Source organism: Trichosurus vulpecula, chromosome 9, assembly GCF_011100635.1.
Source record: "Trichosurus vulpecula isolate mTriVul1 chromosome 9, mTriVul1.pri, whole genome shotgun sequence".
Lineage (NCBI taxonomy): Eukaryota > Metazoa > Chordata > Mammalia > Diprotodontia > Phalangeridae > Trichosurus > Trichosurus vulpecula.
The window spans coordinates 192,059,328-192,077,521 of NC_050581.1; the positions used below are offsets into that span (position 1 = coordinate 192,059,328).

The window sequence follows — 18,194 nt, forward strand, 5'->3', positions numbered from 1 at the left end:
TTCAACAGAAATAAGCAAGTTTGGAAGAGGGGAGGGTTTGGGGGAAAGATACTAAGTTTTGTTTTGAACTTGAGTTTACAATGTGTCTTGGACATCCAATTTGAAATGCCCAGTAGGCATGAGGCCACAGCTCAGAGGAGTGACAGGAGGTATATATAGAAATCTGGGAGTCATCTGCGCAGAGATGATAGTTAAACCCATGGGAGCTGATGAGATTACAGAGACAGACAGACAGAGACAGAAAGAGAAAGAGGGAAAGAGAGAGTGAGAAAGAGAGGAGGAGAAAAAGGAGAAGGAGGAGGAGGAGGAGAAAGAGGAAGAGAGTCAGGACAAAACCTTGAGGAAGTCCCTCACTTAGGGGCTCACATACAGACTTCAGAGGGAACTCCATAAAGCAACCCCTTACCTTTGGGCAAACATCTCTCGGGCCTCTTTTCAAGAATCAGTTCAGGAATCAACACATTGAGATCCTTCAGATCAATGGTGCTGCAATTAGATACATAGCTGATTGCGTCAAACTTCTATAAAGGAGAAGCACAAAAAAGGGGGAAAAACCATTAAGTAACAGCCTCATCCCAGCTTCAGCTGATTAGATAACCAGCTGGCTCCAGTGGTCAGGTACGAGGCAAGATAAGTGTTCAGTTTCCTGGAAGGCTTTCTGAGGGCCTAGAAGTATCAGGTGAGAACCAAGAACTCTCTAATTTTTTCCCAGGGCAAAGAACAGCCCAAACTCCCAGAAAGAACTCATGAGCTTCTCTCTGGGAATAAAAGATACAAATCTTTTAAAAGTATAATTCTCCCACCCTGGTACCCCCACCACCATGAGCTGTATAGCCTAAAAGGACTTGATGAGAAACAGTGTGATCAGTGAATAGAATGCTAGACTGGAAGCCAGGATGACCTGAGTTCAAATTCTATTTTTCTTACTAGCTATGAGACCATGGACAAGTCTTTCAGCCTTTCTGAGCCCAGCTTCCTCATCTGTGAACAGAAATAAATAATATTTGTTGGTTGGCTGTTATCCTTCATGCTCAAAGAGGACCAAAATGAGATCACTGTGTTGGAGTGAATGTACAGTATGTCTGACTGTAGCTCATCAGACCAATACAAGCTTGGAAGGCTCTACCACAGGTTGGGCACAAATAGTCCATGTGAACATTTGGAGCGGAGATGGCTCTAAATTTATGCATCTATGTTTCTTTTGAGCTACTGTAATTCCTCTTTGCTCATAGAGCACAGTGCCTTCTTTGATGCGGGCATGCCATGCTAGGTTGTTCTTTGTCAGGGTCTCCCACGTCTCAGATTGATTCTAAAGTTCTTCAGAGAGATCTCAAGAGTGCCCTTGCACCATTTCTTCTGACTACCATGTGAACGTTTGCCTTGTGTAAGTTCTCTATAAGATAGCCTTTTAGGCAAGTGTACATTTGGCATTCAAATAAGGCCAGCCCATTGGAGTTGAGCTCTCTACAGAAGAGTTTGAATTCTTTACAATTCAGCTTGAGAAAAGACCTCAGTGTCTGGTATTTTATCTTGCCAAGTGATGTTCTGAATCTTCCTAAGACAATTCAAATGGAAGTGGTTCCATTTCCTGGCATGGCGCTGGTAGACTGTCCAGGGTTCACAGGCATACAGTAATGAGGTCAGCACCATGGCTCTGCAGACCTTCAATTTGGTGGGCAGCCTCTTTTCTCACACTCTCCTTCAGAGCCTCCCAAACACTGAGCTAGTTTGGCAATGTGTGCATCAACTTCAGCATCAGTGTGTACACCCCTGGAAAGTACACTGCCAAGGTAAATGAACATGTCCACAGCATTCAAAACGTCTCCATTTGCTATGGTGCAGAGCTGGCTGGGGGAGAGCATCCATTTTTTTCTTGGTGTCAATTGTCAGACCAAAATAAACACAAGCAGCAGAGAATTGATCCGTGCTCTGTTGCATTTCAGCTTCAAAGGCTGCATCGAGTGCACAATCATCTGCAAACAAACAGCTGTGCACCAACTCTCTCTCCACTCTAAGGCCCAGTGGTTTATCCACCGAGCCACTGCTGTCCAAATAATTGTGCAGAAACAAGCTATATACAGGCTAAAGTGGAAATCATCCAAAGAGGGAAGACGCTAGAATTAAGAAGCATTAGCAAAGGCTTCCTCTGGAAGGTTGGATTTTAGCTGCGATGAAGGAAGCCAGGATAGCCAGGATATGGGGATAAAAAGAAACAGCACTGCAGGCATGGAGGACAGCCAGGGCAAATGCCCAGAGTCTAGAGATGGATGATCTTGTTCAAGGAACACAAGGAGGCCAGTGCCACTGGATCATAGAGTGTGTGGTGGGGTGTAAGGTGTAAAAAGACTGGAAAGGTGGGGGAGGAGGCAGGTTATGAAAGAATTCAAGTTGGTACTTGGTGAGTTTAAGGTATCTACAGAACGTCCAGCCTGAGATGTCTAATAGGCAGCTGGCGATGTGAGTCTGGAGGTTAAGAGAGAGTTAGGGCCAGATAAGTAGATCTGGGAAACCTCAGAATAAAGATGATGCTGAATCCATGGGCACTAACGGCATCATCAAGGGTTTTTGTAAGACCCAAAGGAGATAATGAATGAAAAGCACTTTGGCCAATGTCACAATATAAATGTCCTTTATTATTGCTACATACTGTGGAAGGGGAAACCTCACCTTCTCATCCCAACAAAGAGCCCAGATCACTATAAACCATACAAGCTTTAACACTGTGCCTCCTTTTGCCCGTTCTCCTCACCTCCCTCTGTTCTAGGTCGGGCATTAAAGGGAGAGATGTCCTTCCCATAAACTCATGGACTGTTAGGGCTGGAAGGAATCTTAGAGATGATTTAATCCATCCCCTCATTTGACAGATAAAGAAATTGAAGCCCTGAGAAGGCGACAGACTTACCCAAGGCCATATAGCTGATAAATTGCAGGATTTGAACTCAGGTGTTCAGAATCCAAACCCACTACTCTTTTCATTATGTCATGCTACCCTTAAGTAACAGAGCTACCTGTTAGGGGGTACTGCTCCTGCCCCTTGAGAACACAGAAAGAAAAGCTACTCTGATGGCCTAGGCAGGGAAAGGTCAGCCACAAAAGTCTGGTGCTTCAGTCATGAAAGAAACATAAATTTAGATTCTTCAAAATGTTTTCCTCTTCCTGTCATCCCTGCTGGCCTGAATTATAGAACACTCTATAGTGTTCCCATTCTGGCTTCAGGGGGTGATCTAAGCAAAGTCAGTACATGGGGCTGTCCACAGACTTTACCTCTGGGTTGCTCAGCTGATAGAATTACCTCTTTCAATTTCTGTGCTACCCATTCAGTGTCTTCTTCAGAAAATACATCAAGCTCTCCACTCCTGGCTCCCGGGCTCATACGGTCTTTTTCCTCCTGCCACAAAAATTCCCCAAAAAGTCAAAATTATTTTGGATATCTTATTTATCATGAAGTAAGTTAAGAGGCAATGTGAAACAGAAGAGAGATGAGATGAAGAGGAAATCCAGGGTTTGTTGCTCTGTGTGGGGTGTGTGTATGTGTGTGTGTGTGTGTGTGTGTCTGTGTGTGTCTGTGTGTGTCTGTGCGTACTCTTGGGCAGGTGCCTTTTCCTTTCCTGAGTGTCAGTTTCCTCATCTGTAGAACGCAAGGCTTAGACCAGCCTGTTTCTAAAGCCCCTCCCAGAACTGAATCTCTGAACACAGAGATAATCCTGGAAGACGTGTTTATTCTGTCTGAAATTGGATTCTGTAACTTCAGAAACCTTTCTATGTGTAATCTAAATCAGTAACTGAAAAAAAAAGTGATCTAACTAAAAGAGTGGGCTTCTGGGTCGTATGACCAACAAGATGGAAAACAAGATATTTTCTCTGATCCTCATGACCCTTTGAACCACTCCATAGTGGAATTTATATGCCAAAGACGAAGCAACTCCAGCTTTCTCCATGGGCCATGACACCCCGAATCCAAAAAAAAAAGGGTAAAAAAAAACCCAACGAATTGATGCCTATTCTGAGCTCACTCCGTATTCCTCCCCCACAGCCCACTGCACCATGGGCAGCAAGGCTGTACAAAGGACCTGACACATGAGCTTGCCACAAAACCAAACCCATGCCCCACCCCTTTCTAGTTCCTTGGAGATCCCAGCCCCAGGATATCAACTCCCTGCCAACCATTTTTCTTTGCCTCTGCCTCCCTTTCCCCCTCTGTAACAGCAGCTTCCAACCAGAACTCCAAAGACCACACTCCCCTCCCAAAGGGAAGTGATTTACTCAGCTTTGAAACTCCAACCCTAGATCTGAGCTGTCCTGATTGATGAATGCAAACTCAGCTGATTCACTACATGGAGCTGGCCCCGGCCATGCTTCACATTCATCCACTATGGACAACTGGCCATCAGCCCTGCCACCAACTGCATAACCCCCTCCTCTCCAGTCCTACTTTCACCTCCTGCTCTGGAATCAGTAATCAACTCCATGCTGGCCATTGCTATGACTCCTCCAGCCCAAATTCCCTTCCCAGGTCACTGCTCGTGTGTTGTCTCTCCCTACTCGTTGAGGGCTCATTGAAGGCAGGGCTGATCTTGTGTTTGAATTTGGATCTGCACCACCTAGCCCAATGCCTGGCACATAATAGGCATTTCAATGCTTTTTCATTCATTAATTTTGTTCTGTCATTTCCAGTGCAAAGCTCAAAGAATGCAAAGAGAAGCAAATTCCCAGGAGGCTCTCCCTCCTCCCCTTAGACTCTCCAAATCCCTGGCTACCTCTAAGCCCTAGCTCCAACCACACCTTCTACAGACCTTTCCTGGTGCCCCCAGTGGCTAGAGCAGAGCTTCTTAACCTTTTGAGGGTCATAGACACTTTTGGTATCTGGTAAAGATAGGAAACCAACTGTATTGACATATAAAAATATTAACAAGCATACGATCCCAGCATCCTGGACCCTTGGCCCAGGTTCATGGATGCCAGGTTAAGAACCCCTGTGCTGGAGTCCTGCTAAGGCCTTTTGGGATCTTTATTTTGTCATCTTGTGTGTTAGCCATCCCTCCCAGCTCTGTGTCATGTGCAAATTTAACAAGCATTTTCTCTATGCTTTTATTCAAACCACTGATTTCTTAAAAACTATTAAAGAGACCAGAGCCAAGCATGGATAATCTCTGAAACACTTCCTGCCAAGCTGACACTGAAGCATTAGTGCCCACTCTTTGGGTGTAGACATCCAACCAGTTCTGAATTTGTCTATGTGATAACAGACATTTGACTGTCAGAAAAACAAACATTGCGTATAATATTGTACTCAATGCAAGCCGTAACAGATTTCCTCGTGTTCTTTATCCTGGTTGAAATTTTCAATCTTGTTTTTGTTTGACTACTTTTGGGTATTTATACCTCATCTCTGAGCTCCTCTGTTAAACCCTTTATAATCAATTCTCACTTTTTAATAACTTGATATCTCTCTACTTCCTTTCCTTGGTCTCAAAACTCCACAGCACATTCCCTTCACATCACTAATAAAAGAAGAAACCTAAATTTAAAACACTCTGAGGTTGAATCTCATACCCTGTAAATTGGCAAAGATGACAAAAATGGGAGCCCTCAGTGTTAAAGAGGCTGCGGGAAGGCAGGTGCCTTACTGGACTTTTGACAGAGCAGGACATTTTGGACGTCAGTTTGGAATTACACAAGAAAAATGACTAAGCTGCTAGTCACTCACCCTTTCCCCAATGATCCCACTATTTGGCGTTTAAACATAGGAACAAAGGTCCAAGAGATGCCAGAATATTTACAGAAACCATCTTCATGGAGTAAAAAACTAAAAATGGGGGGGTGCAGTGTTCATCAATAGAGGAAAAGCTGAAAAGACTCTGATATGAGAATATGATGGAATGTTATTGTTTAGTAAGAAATTATTAACATGAGAAATCTGGAAAGAGTTATATCAACCAACAGCAAAATAATCAAAATTAAGAGAATAATATACACAAAGAATGCAAATGTGACTAAGATGAAATCAAGCTCTGAATATGTGGCAAACCAGTGAAGATTCCAGAGAATGTGAAATGAGACCAAACTGCCCCCCTCAGGGTGGGAGCCATGGGGGAGGGAGCAATGAGGAGTGGAGAGTAGGTGCTAGGGTAGATTATTATGTACATTTTCAAATGCAATCTTAATAGGGGATGTTTTTGCTAAATTATTCCCCTCTTTCACAACGGAAGATTCAATTTGGAGGGACAGGGGAGGGTGAAATGATTATAATGTGAAAATATAAAAGATACAAATTTTTAAAATTCTTAAAAAGTAAAGAAGATGATGGCCCCACAGTGGCTAGGAGGAACTAACAGCAGCATAATATCAAAAAGACCCGAGTGGCATCCAGAGCAGTTTGTCTATAGAAAAGAACCCAATGCAAAGGTGATTCTGCACAAGTTAAATCAGGACATCACTCCCAGATGAGCTCATCTACACTCTGTATGCCCAGGCACAGAAATGAATGCATGTGTATGCTGGATCCACACAAATGTTAGATCAACAAAACTTTTTAACTACAAACTCTTGGAATGTGATTGGTGCCTGGATCTATGAACTCTACCAGGATAGATCAGTGCCTGCTCTAGGATTTCAGATCTGAGAGAGAGGCCTGAGACACAAGGGAGATGAGAAGATGGGCCCATGGTCACACATGGAGTTTGTGTCTAAAGTGGGAAATGTCTAATAAATCTTAGGAAATCTGATCTCCACATTTGTTGTTTAAGCTCTGAAATAGTTCCTTTCACAAAATAGATATTTATTAAATGAAATAACTTTTAGTATTTTGAATAAGAAGCTTCTAGGGTCAAATATTTGGTTGTGTTTTCAATGGGACTGTTTGGCAGTGATCATGGTCACCACCACAAGAGAAAGAAAGAAAGAAAGAAAGAAAGAAAGAAAGAAAGAAAGAAAGAAAGAAAGAAAGAAAGAAAGAAAGAAAGAAAGAAAGAAAGAAAGAAAGGAAGGGAAGGAAGAAGGAAGGGAAGGAAGGAAGGAAGGAAGGAAGAAAGAAAGAAAGAAAGAAAGAAAGAAAGAAAGAAAGAAAGAAAGAGAGAAAAGAAAGAGAGAGAGAATGACAAGGAAGGAAGGAAGGAAAGAAGGAAGGAAGGAAGGAAGGAAGAAAGAAAGAAAGAAAGAAAGAAAGAAAGAAAGAAAGAAAGAAAGAAAGGAAGGAAGGAAGAAAGGAAGAAACAAAGAAAGAAACAAAGAAAGAAAGAATTACAAGGAAGGAAGGAAGGAAAGAAGGAAGGAAGGAAGGAAGGAAGGAAGGAAGGAAAGAAGGAAAGAAAGAAAGAAAGAAAGAAAGAAAGAAAGAAAGAAAGGAGAAAGGAAAGAAGGAAGGAAGGAAAGAAGGGAGGAAGGAAGAAAGAAAGAAGAAAAAGAGGCCTTGGGGCAGCTGGCAGCCTTGGAGTCAGGAGGACCTAAGCTGAAATCTGACCCCAAACACTTACTAGCTATGTGACTCTGACCAAGTCGCTTAACCTCAATAGCTTCAAAAAAAAAAGAGGCCTCATCATTTATCACATGACCTGAAGTCCCTTCAGATTCTGAGATTCTAGGATCCCCTAATCTTGTATGTTTGGAAGCATTCCCAAAATTTCAGACTCCACAGGTATCTTGTGTATTGTTAACTGAGTCATGAGCTCTTTGAAGGGGAAGGATCATGTAATATACGATCGAGCACAGAGCTGGACACACGGTTAATAATTGACTCTTTTACTTAAGGTATTTGATTACTGGGATGACCAGTCATGATTCCAAAGGACTGGTGATAATCTATATTACCTAAACCATGACAGAGAAGTGACAGATCCAAGGTACAGAATTTTATTTTTAACCATACATAAAAATCTGTTAAGAGAATTTTGCTTTTGTTTTTTTATTGGGGTGTGGGAAGAAAAGAAAAATGATTACTAATTGAAAAAAATAGTTAAAATGATTAAATCAACAACAGAAAAGACAACTTTTAATTGTCACTATGCCAAATTCAAGCTTTCATACCTGTTTACAAAATTCTGTTTCCATGAAATCCTGGGGCTCATCTTCATCCAGAGATCCAATATCTTCATCTTCTTCTTCTTCTTCAGCAAGTGGGGCTTTAATAAATGAAGGATGCCTGGTATTCAAATTCTCCTGCACACAGCCCAGGCCTGTGAACTCAGGGGGACTGGTCTCGTCCTGAGAGCAAAGTTTTTCCTGGTTTGCTTGCTCTAGGTTTATTCCTGACTCCAGTGGAATAATGTCTTTATTCTGAGCCTTATGCTTTTTGGACACATCTTTTGGCTTTCTAAGCCTTTGCTTCCTGAAAGGACTGCTACAAAATTGCCAAATGGCTTGTTTCACAAAATGAAACGCCCAGCGGAACCGATCGAAAGCAAGCTGCAGCTTGGTCTTCCTCACCTCTCCAGCCCCATTCCCTTCTCTTTCCTCTCTGCTGAAGGAGTTGAGCAGCAGGGCGATGAAAAGATTGAGTACCTGAGGAATAATGAGAGAAAGGTCACCTGGCTGGAGCTCCAGGTGGCTGAGGAACAACCCGGAGGGCTCTTCAGGGCTATCTTCCCCAAGTGTCACAAAGGCAGCAAACAGATGGCTCTCTATCCCTTCCTAAGCACTCTTTTCTCTAAAAATACTTCCCTTTATATGCCATGGGGAAAATAAGCAGGGTCACAACAAAAATCAGGCAAACTGGGTCTATTTGTCCCCATATCAAAGAAGTGAGAAAACAGAGGCCTAGAAAGGTCACACAGTAAACGCTAGAGAGAAACACTGAAGCCAGGCCTCCTAACTCTTGGTACCATGCTCTTTCCACAAGTCCATGAATAATGTTTCTGGCATCACATCCAAAGAAAAGCAGGAGGTGTCATCAACTTCGTTCCTGGCCAAGATGTCGATCTGCCCCTCTGTAGTTACAGGCAAATTCTCAGCTCAGGGGAAAACCCACTGCATTTACTGTACCCCACCGCCTATTAAACAGAAATATAGTAACCCCTTAATCATCTGTTCTCTTATACCTTGGCCAGGGTATATTTGCTGGAAAATGCTATCAAATTTTAAAGAAGATTACCAATACTATTATACAAATTCTCAGAAAATGAAAAAGAAAGCATTCTATTGGAACTCCTTCTTTGGGAAAAAAAATATCATTTTAATACTCAAAGCTGGAAAAATAAAACAAATAAAAAGAACTATAGACCAGCATCATTACTGAATAGCAATTCTAATTATGAAAATGCTAGCGAGAGCAATAAAAGCTGAGAAAAAAGTTAAAGGTATAAAGATTGGCAAACTGTTCTCCAATGAAATCAAAGAGGAAAAGGGTCCCTTTGTTCAAAAATGTTCATAGTAGGTCATTTTGTGATGGGAAAGAACTGGACTTCCAGAGGATATTCATCATTTGGGAAATGACTAAACAAACTATGGCATAGTCATGGGATTTCCTATTATAGTGCCATCATAAATGATGACATTGACAGTTCCAAGAAAATGGGCATAGCATCCATGAACTAACACAGAATGAAGTAGGCTGAACCAGATGAACAAAAACATTAGAAAAAATGACTGAAATATTGACCACTCAGATCAATGCAATGATAGATCCCAGTCCCAGAGGCCTAATGATGAGTCATGCTGCTCACCTCCTTACGGAGAGGTAAGGGACTCAGGGCACAGAATAAGACATACATTTTTTGGACCTGACCCATGGGAGAATCATTTTGCTTGACTATGAATATCTGTTGCAAAGGCTTTCTTCCTTTTACAGTGGGACTAAAGGGAGATGAAGCAGAGAGAAAATGCTTGTAAACTGAAAAAAGTAATAAAAATGAATGTATGAAAATGCAGATAGACAAAGAAGAGACAAAACTATCCCATGTGCTGACTGCATGATGGTTTACTAGAAAATCTTATAGAATTAGAAAAGAAACTGGGACAATGGCTTCAGCAAAGTAGCAGCGTACAAACTAAGCCCACAAAACCCTACATTTCTGCGTGGCAGTCATAAAATGCAGGTAGAAACAATCAAAGGGGGATTTTTATTCAAAATAACCACAAAATGCATTAAAAATCTTGACATCAAGCTACCAGGCTCCACTCATCATCAATATGGACACCATTAGAAAACGCTCCTACAAAAGAACTGAAATCTCTAGAGGGATATCAAATGACCAGGGCTAGCCTGTGCCAATAAATAAAAATAATACTTCCTAAATAATTTACAGATTCAATGCTATGCCAGTCTAACAAGGGCATATTTTATATTTTTTCAGTCATTTTCAATCGTGTCTGACTCTTCATGGCCCCTTTAGAAGTTTTCTTGGCAAAGATGTTGGAGTGATTTCCTTCTCCAGGTCATTTTACAGACGAAGAAAGTGAGGCAAATAGGGTTAAGTGATTTGCCCAGGGCCACACAGCTAGTAGGTGTCAGAGGTTAAATTTGAACTCATGAAGATGAGTGGGGTTGGGAGAGAGCCGGAGATGATGATCAAGGCCTGAAATTTAGTGCCTCCCTACCCCCACCCCCAATCAACTCCCTCGGGGCGGGGCGGGGGAGTGGGTAGCTAGAATTCTTTCTCTTCACCACTTGCTAGAATCTGTCCTGAATTCTCCCTCATTTTATGTAAGTCCTACAGGACATTACCAAGTTTCCTCAGTCAATCTAAGCACTCTTCCCAGGTAACTTGATTCTCAATCACTCGAGACCTTCATACTTAGTCTAAACTGCACCATCAATTGCTTCTAAGTTGGTTAAGAAAGAAAGTTAAAGGGCAGCTCTTTATTGCTCCTTTAAATGGAGTAGGGTGACGATGAATTTACTCAATCAGCCTCAACCCTGTAGAAGCAAAGCACTCAATAACTTTAAAGTAATATATAAAAATGAGTTCTGATCCAAATGGGTTCTATTTTTGACTGTGTTGGGAGGAAAAAATAAATCGTTTATTATTGAAAAAATAAAGTAGGGATTTTTTGAAATAAAAAAATTCCAAGCAAAATGTAGCTGTAGCTTTTGTATTGTTTCTCTTACTATTAGAGAAACAACTTTGATGAGCAGCAGCATGATAGAGCATCATTGATCCCTAGGTCTGGATACCACCTCCCATACCTGTTAGCTCTGTGAACACAGGCAATTCCCTTAACTTCCCAAAGCCTCTGTTTCTTCTTCTGTACTTACCCCATAGTACAAGCACAAAGATCAGATGTGTTTTGCAATCTATAAAGTTCCAAAATATTTCAGTTATCACTTTTCCAATGTTGACACATGATTGGAAAACAAATTCATTAGTAAAATTAATCAGATTTGTAGTATTTGGATTTGACTGGGGAGTTAACATTTTAGAGCTGAAATTAATTCCAACTTCTATATACTTATTCCTTTAACCTAATATTAAAAAAAAACCATTGCCCACTTGATAGTAAGTAGAAAAACTGAACAAACTTACCACCAAGTTTCCTATCACTAAGATCAGCAAGAAGACCAGAATGCACAGCACATGGTGAGACTCACGCATACACTCCCACATGTTGTCAATCCATTCACCACAGAGAATGCGGAATACAACTAGGAAAGAGTGGAAGAAGTCTCCCATATGCCAACGCCGGTCCGAAGTTTTCACGGAGTTAAGACTACGAGTTTTATTGAAGGAAGTCCCAAAAAGCTGCATGCCAACGACTGAGAAGATGAAAACAATGATGGCCAGGACCAGAGTGAGGTTACCCAGAGCACCAACCGAGTGGCCAATAATCTTAATAAGAGTATTCAATGTTGGCCAGGATTTGGCTAGCTTGAAAACTCTCAGCTGAAAATAGAACAGGAAAGCAAAAGAAAAAAAGAAAAGAAAGACCCATAAGTTCTATGATTTGTATCATCATAGCTGGAATTCATCGAGATACATGGCACAAAATGCATCTAAATCCATTTCCTTCCAAACTGCTAGCCAATTTTGCCTGGCACATTTGGTAGATAAATGAAAGGTAACATGATGTGGGGTACAGAGGATCGGACTCAGAATCAGGAAGCCCTGAGTTTGAATCTTTGCTCTACCACTAACTAGCTGTATGACCCTGGGTAAAGTTATTTAACTTCTCTAAGTCCCAGATTCCTCATGTCTCAGATGAGGATAATAGTAACACCTACCTCCCAGGGTTGGTATGAGGGTCAAATGAGACCAGGTATGCAAAGGTCATTAGGAAGTCAATAGGCACTTAAGTGCTTACTAAATGCTAGAGATACAGAGATGGACAAAAACAATCACTGTTGTCCAGAAGGTCACATCCGAGAGGAGGAAATGATATGGAAACAGTTGGGACACACAAAACATGTACAGAGTAGATGAGGCCATCTCAGAGGGCAAAGCCCCGGAGAGCAGGACAGGCCTCCTGCAGAAGGGGACCAGTGAGCTCAGTCTTGAAATAGATGGGGGACACTAGGAGGCAGAAATGAGGGAGAAAGAATGCCAGGCAGAGGGGACAGTCAGGACAAAGGCATGGACACTCTGTTCAAGGATGGGCAAGTGGTCATTGCTGCTGGATTGGAGAGTGGATGGAGGAGACCAGAAAAGTAAGAAGGGGTCAATATCAAGGTCACTAAAAGCCAAACAGAAGACTTTTTGCTTGATCCTATTGGTAATAGGCAGCTACTGAAGGTCATTGAAATCAAAGAGGGGGAGCGTGACATAGTCATACCAATCTTTAGAAACATCACCTTGACCGCTGACTAGAGGAGGGATTAGAGTGGAGAGAGCATAGAGGCAAGGAAGTTAATTAGAAAGCTTCTGTGATCCTCCAGTGAAGAGATATCAAGGGCCTGAATGAGGATGATGGCTCTGTAAGTGGAGCAAAGGTGGGAGGCGGGGCATATGAAGGATGCTGTGAATGTACAAACAATAAGGTTTGGCATTAGACTGGGTATATGGGGTGACTTCCAGGGACGAGTAAAGGAAGACACCCAGCTTGAAGGCCTGGGGCCTGGGAGAATGGTAGTGCCCTTGATGATAATAAGGGAACTCCAAAGACACGAGGATTTGGAAGGAAAGACAGTGAGTTTTGTGTTTAAGAGGCCGATAGAATGTCCAGTGTAAGGTGTCCAAAAGGCAACTGGAATGTACTTTACAAATCATAATGAATTTTTCCCACTTTTATCCACCGCAAATCTGTGAATGTAATCAGATAGATGTCTGTTTTAACCATTCTGTCTTTAGCGAGAATAGTTCTGATGATAACCACTTTGTGATAAAGACTTGGTTGTGTTGTCTGGTAGTATGACCTCAGCTTTTTTCCCCAGCGTGACCCTGGATATTTTCACTCGTTTATTTTTCTGACATATTCTATTGACTTTACATCTTTTTATGAAGTGTTTGGTACTTTGATTGTTGGGATATTAAATGCTTAATTGAGTGGGAGGGGGAGCTGTAACAGTGGAGTTCTGAACACGCTGCCTGAGGAAATAGAAATGGACTAAAGAGAACCAAGAAGAGAAAAGCAGCTGGACCAGAATGAGTCCATGGACCAGAGAGGAGGTCAGATCAGGAGATGACATGGAGGGAGTTAGAAAAGGGGAAGATACAAAATAATGAGGAAATAGGTTGGAAATTATTCATACTTTTTAAAAAAAAGGTGAATGAGAAAATACTAGTAACCCAAATACCAACTTTACTATCTATAAAAAATATTTAGGGGAGTAAGTCTATTCATGCATAAAGGACACAGGGTCACAGATCTAGAACAAAAGGGCATTTCAGTGCCATCTGGTCCAACTACATCATTTTACCAATGAAGAAACCGAGGCCTAGAGAAGTTAATAACAATGGCTGCCATTTGTATAGTGTTTTAAGATTTACAAAGCACTTAACAAATATTATCTCATTTGATCCTCACAACAACACTGTGAGATAAATATTATTATCCCCATTTTTATAGATGGGGAAACTGAGGCAGGCAGATGTTAAATATGTCACGCAGGACTAGTAAATGTTTGAGGTGAGATTGAACTCAGTTCTTCCTTACTCCAAGTGCAACACTCTTCCCACTTTTGACCTAGCTTCATCTTAGCAAATTAAGTGACTTGCCAAGGTTATCACGACATCAGGTGGCAGAGGCAGGATTCAAGCCCAGGTCATCTGACTCCAGAGACAGTACTTGGTCCACTGGACCAGGAGTGGGGAACCTGCTGCCTTGAGGCCACATGTGGCCTTCTAGATCCTTAAGTACAGCCTTTTGAATGAATCCAAATTTTACAGAATGAAGATTTGCCAAAAGGCCACACCTAAGAATCTAGAAGGCTACATGTGGTCTCAAGGCCATGTGTTCCCCACCCTTGCACTGGACCATGACCAGGGCACTGGAAGAATGGGCAGGTGATGTTCTAGAGCAGACCATATCTTTATAATCACACAAGTCATCAGCCCTGAAGGTAAGTGGAAGAGTCGTATGCCTGTTTTCTGATGAAATTGGGCCCCAGATGGACTATATGGCCTATCCCAATCAATGTAGAAACAAGATCAGGCCATGGAGTAGATCCACAGGGAGAGCAATAGAGAAGAAAACTTGAATAACACTAATATTTTGAGCCTGTGTGACTGAGAAGATGGTAGTTCTCTTGGCATCAGGAAGGAAGTTCAGAAGAAGGGATGGTTTAGGGGAAGGGTAATAAGTTCTACTTTGGATATATTGAGTCAGGGGTATCTACTAGACATCTGGTGTGAAATGTCCTACTGGTCATTGGTGATGAGGGACTGGAGCTATGGCATAGCTTAGGGATCAGGAAGGCCTGGGATCAAATCCTCCCACCAGCATAGAGTTGTATCATTATGAGCAAATAATTTAGTATGTCTGAACCACAGCTTCCTTACTTATAAAATAAGGGTCATAATATCTGCTGTTGTGAAAATCAAATGAATTTAGGTGTGCAAAGCACTATGCAAATGCCAGCAATTAGGGTTATTTTTCTCTTTTGTTCGCATGTCATTAATTAACTTCTATGTTTTTTACTCTGACAGTGTAATGCTTTATAATGAGTGTGGGGGTCCATGTGAGGAGGTGGGAGTCAGATTCTAACATTCCCTGGGTAGAATTCTGGGTAGGGACAAAAAGTCATAGAGATTATTATTTGGAGAGAATCCCGCCAGATTGAACCAAGTCCATCTGTCCAAGGAGAGGAGTCTAACTAGTTTAGATTTTCAGACAACAGACAAATTTTAATGCAACAAAACCAAATGGAGCCTTACCAGTCTTAAGGAACGTAATAGTGACAAATTTGAGTTCGCAACATTTGTAATGATTATTTCTACCAGACTCAGAACAACAATGATGCTATCAAAAATGTTCCAGGGACGGAGAAAATAATAGTATGGATCCAGGGCGATGATTTTGAAGAACATTTCTGCGACAAAAATTCCAGTAAAAACCTACAGAAAGAGAGTAGAAGGAAAGGCATGAGGGTGGTCTCTATTTTGAGGATGTAGAATGACCTGGAGAAACTGAAACCAGTGCACAGCTCAACAAAATTCATGCTGAAGTTCATGTGATACCCTCAAGGTCCAAAGACAGGGGCATTCTTCATTAAAGTAGATGGTCTGATGTACAAAATACAATCTAATCCTTGACTCAGTGGATTAAGTGCTGGGCCTGGAGTCAGGAAGACCTGAGTTCAAATGTGGCCTCAGACACTTACTAGCTATGTGATTTTGTCTGTTTATTAACAGCTCTTCTAATTTGCTATAATATTCTTGCTATAAACATGCTTCTTACTACCAATATTTTCCCTGAAGAGTCCTATTTGCTGTATCTCTCCCTTAACACTTGCTGACTATACTCTGTTATCCCAGACCACTGAGGTTGGAACGGGATTCTCCCCACTTTCCAGCAAGACTGTAAAAGAGTTATAGCTTTGAAAAAATTTTCAGTGCTTAAAACTGGAGTATCTTAGAGAAACTGAGAGATTGCCTCACCAAGATGGCTTCAGACTGTGGTAAAGGCAGGGTGATACCAGGGGAAACAGCAGGCTGATGGTCTTTAATTAATTTTTTCCTGCCAATTAATTTGTAGTGGTTTCTTTCCATTCTTCTATCCATCATTGCTGATTTTGTTGCATTTGGGGGCTTTTAATTTATTACTTTCTGTAGTATGGAGAAGAGCTGTGCCCCAGGGAGTCTGCCACCTTCCTCCAGCTCTGAAGTTTCTTTCTTGAACTGGTGTCCAATTTTGCATTTATACTCACTACATCTCATTTTACTAGCGGTGACCCATCATTCTGGCCTAGTGTGCTCTTTTCAGATCCTGAGTATCATCCAGGATCATTCCCAATCCCTCCCAAATTCACATCATCTGCAGATCTGACAAATTCTATGCTATCATTCAAGTCATTAATAAGACATTTAAACAGCGCAGAAACAAAAATAGAACTGGACAGGGAAGGGGAGGCAAAGTGGTTAACGAAACACCGCTCTCCAAATAGTATGGACCCATTAATTACTACTATAGTCTAGTGACTCTGAGTTTTCAAAGGGTATGCCAGCAGAGTTAAGCTGGAATCCTTTGAGCACAGGCCCAGTTATGGGCTAGATGTCAATTTTGTGAAGACAAGCCTCGCCAAGCGCAGAGAAGCTTATCACCAGAGCTAGTTATCAAATGACGTTTTTATTTGTGGTTTCAGATCAATTCACAAACACTGCTATGGCATAGAGAGATTGCAAGGCTGTACAACGGAGAGAATTCTGGAGTCTGGAAGACCAAAGTCAAATCCTGCTCCAGACACTTACTAGCTGTGTGACCCTGGACCAGTCACTTAGCATCTCTGGGGCTCAGTTTCCTCATGGAAATAATGATAGCACCCACTTCACAGGGTTGTCATGAAGGTCAAATGAGATTACATGTGTCAAGAGTTTTGCAAACCTTCCAGCACCACAGAATGCTTGCTATCATTAATGCTACTATGGAATTATCATTGCTATCTTTATTACTATCAGTGGAAGGATAAAATCATGGGACCTGAGACAACACACCATAAAATGTTTGCAATTTTTATAATTATTGTAATTATCATTATTATATTTATTACTACTAGTGGAAGGAATGATAAAATCATGGGACCTGAGACTATCGAAGTATATAAGGCTAATAAAATTGGGTCTCTTCTACCTTATCAGCTGTAACTTAGTACAAATGGATCTAGCTTATCTTGAGGCACACTGGGACTCCTTCGCCTTCCAGTATTAAGTCTCCTTTTCTATTTCTATTTCTTCTGGGGCCCTGACACCTAACTCTTCCCAGTGATTGCAAACCTGTCTTTAGCTATCTCTTTTTTATGGTTTACCCATAAAAGGGATACCATTCTAGGTTTCAGATGATAGCTCCCAGTACTTCTAAGGTAATGAAGAATAGTGGAACGACCAGAGAATTTTGATGTCACTTCTGCCACTTCCTAGTTGAGAAAAACTAAAATTATGCTGTATCACTTAAAAAAAAAACAGCCCTACTTTGCAACTGATCCTATTCCTCATTTTGTCAAACCCCTTTTCTCACTTTAGCTCAAAATGTAGCCTCTCCCTGGGTCCCTGGCTTTGTTGAGGTGGCCAGTGACCCACTTTATTAACAGTTATACGAATCACTGTTGATAAATAGTTAAGTTGTCTGGAAAGAAAACATTCCTCAGTTTGCCTCAGTTTCATTTTACTCACCACACTTCTGATTCTCAGTTTCCCCACCTATAAAATGAAGATCATACACCTTATACTACCTGTGTCTCAGGGTGGTTGTTACCAAAGTACTCGAGAAACCTCAGTGCCAGATAAATAGAAGCCATAAAAAGACCATGTCCACACTCACATAATTTCCTACGTTGAGCATATGATCAAAGGCTTGCTCCTTTTTATAGTGCTCCATTGCCATGAATACAGTGTTGACAATGATGCAAATGGTGATAACCAGGTCAGCAAAGGGATCCATGATAATTAGCTCCACAATCCTTTTAATGCGCAGCCACAGGGGACAACACTCCCAAATGCAGTATTTGGAGACAAAGTTATTCTGACAGGGAAGGCATTTCTTCTGTGACTTTTCATACTCTAAAAAGATGGGGAAAATATCAGTTAAGTAACTGACAACAAAACTAAACAGAAGGTCAGGCTGGGGCATATTTGGAACATGGTTCCAGACTTTGAAGACAATATGAGAGATGGGGG

The 18,194-nt window shown here is 41.5% G+C and overlaps 1 protein-coding gene across 1 annotated transcript in view; it reads right to left on the bottom strand.

The window, feature by feature from the left end:
• Positions 1 to 18,194, bottom strand: part of SCN11A (sodium voltage-gated channel alpha subunit 11) — a 113,908-nt gene that overhangs the window by 45,595 nt on the left and 50,119 nt on the right. The window contains exons 13-18 of the mRNA XM_036737969.1: positions 17,839 to 18,077; positions 15,240 to 15,419; positions 11,457 to 11,813; positions 8,023 to 8,496; positions 3,293 to 3,388; positions 407 to 521 (exon numbers count right to left, since the gene is read on the bottom strand). Coding sequence (XP_036593864.1) covers positions 407 to 521; positions 3,293 to 3,388; positions 8,023 to 8,496; positions 11,457 to 11,813; positions 15,240 to 15,419; positions 17,839 to 18,077 — 1,461 coding nt within the window. The remainder of the gene's footprint in view (positions 1 to 406; positions 522 to 3,292; positions 3,389 to 8,022; positions 8,497 to 11,456; positions 11,814 to 15,239; positions 15,420 to 17,838; positions 18,078 to 18,194) is intronic.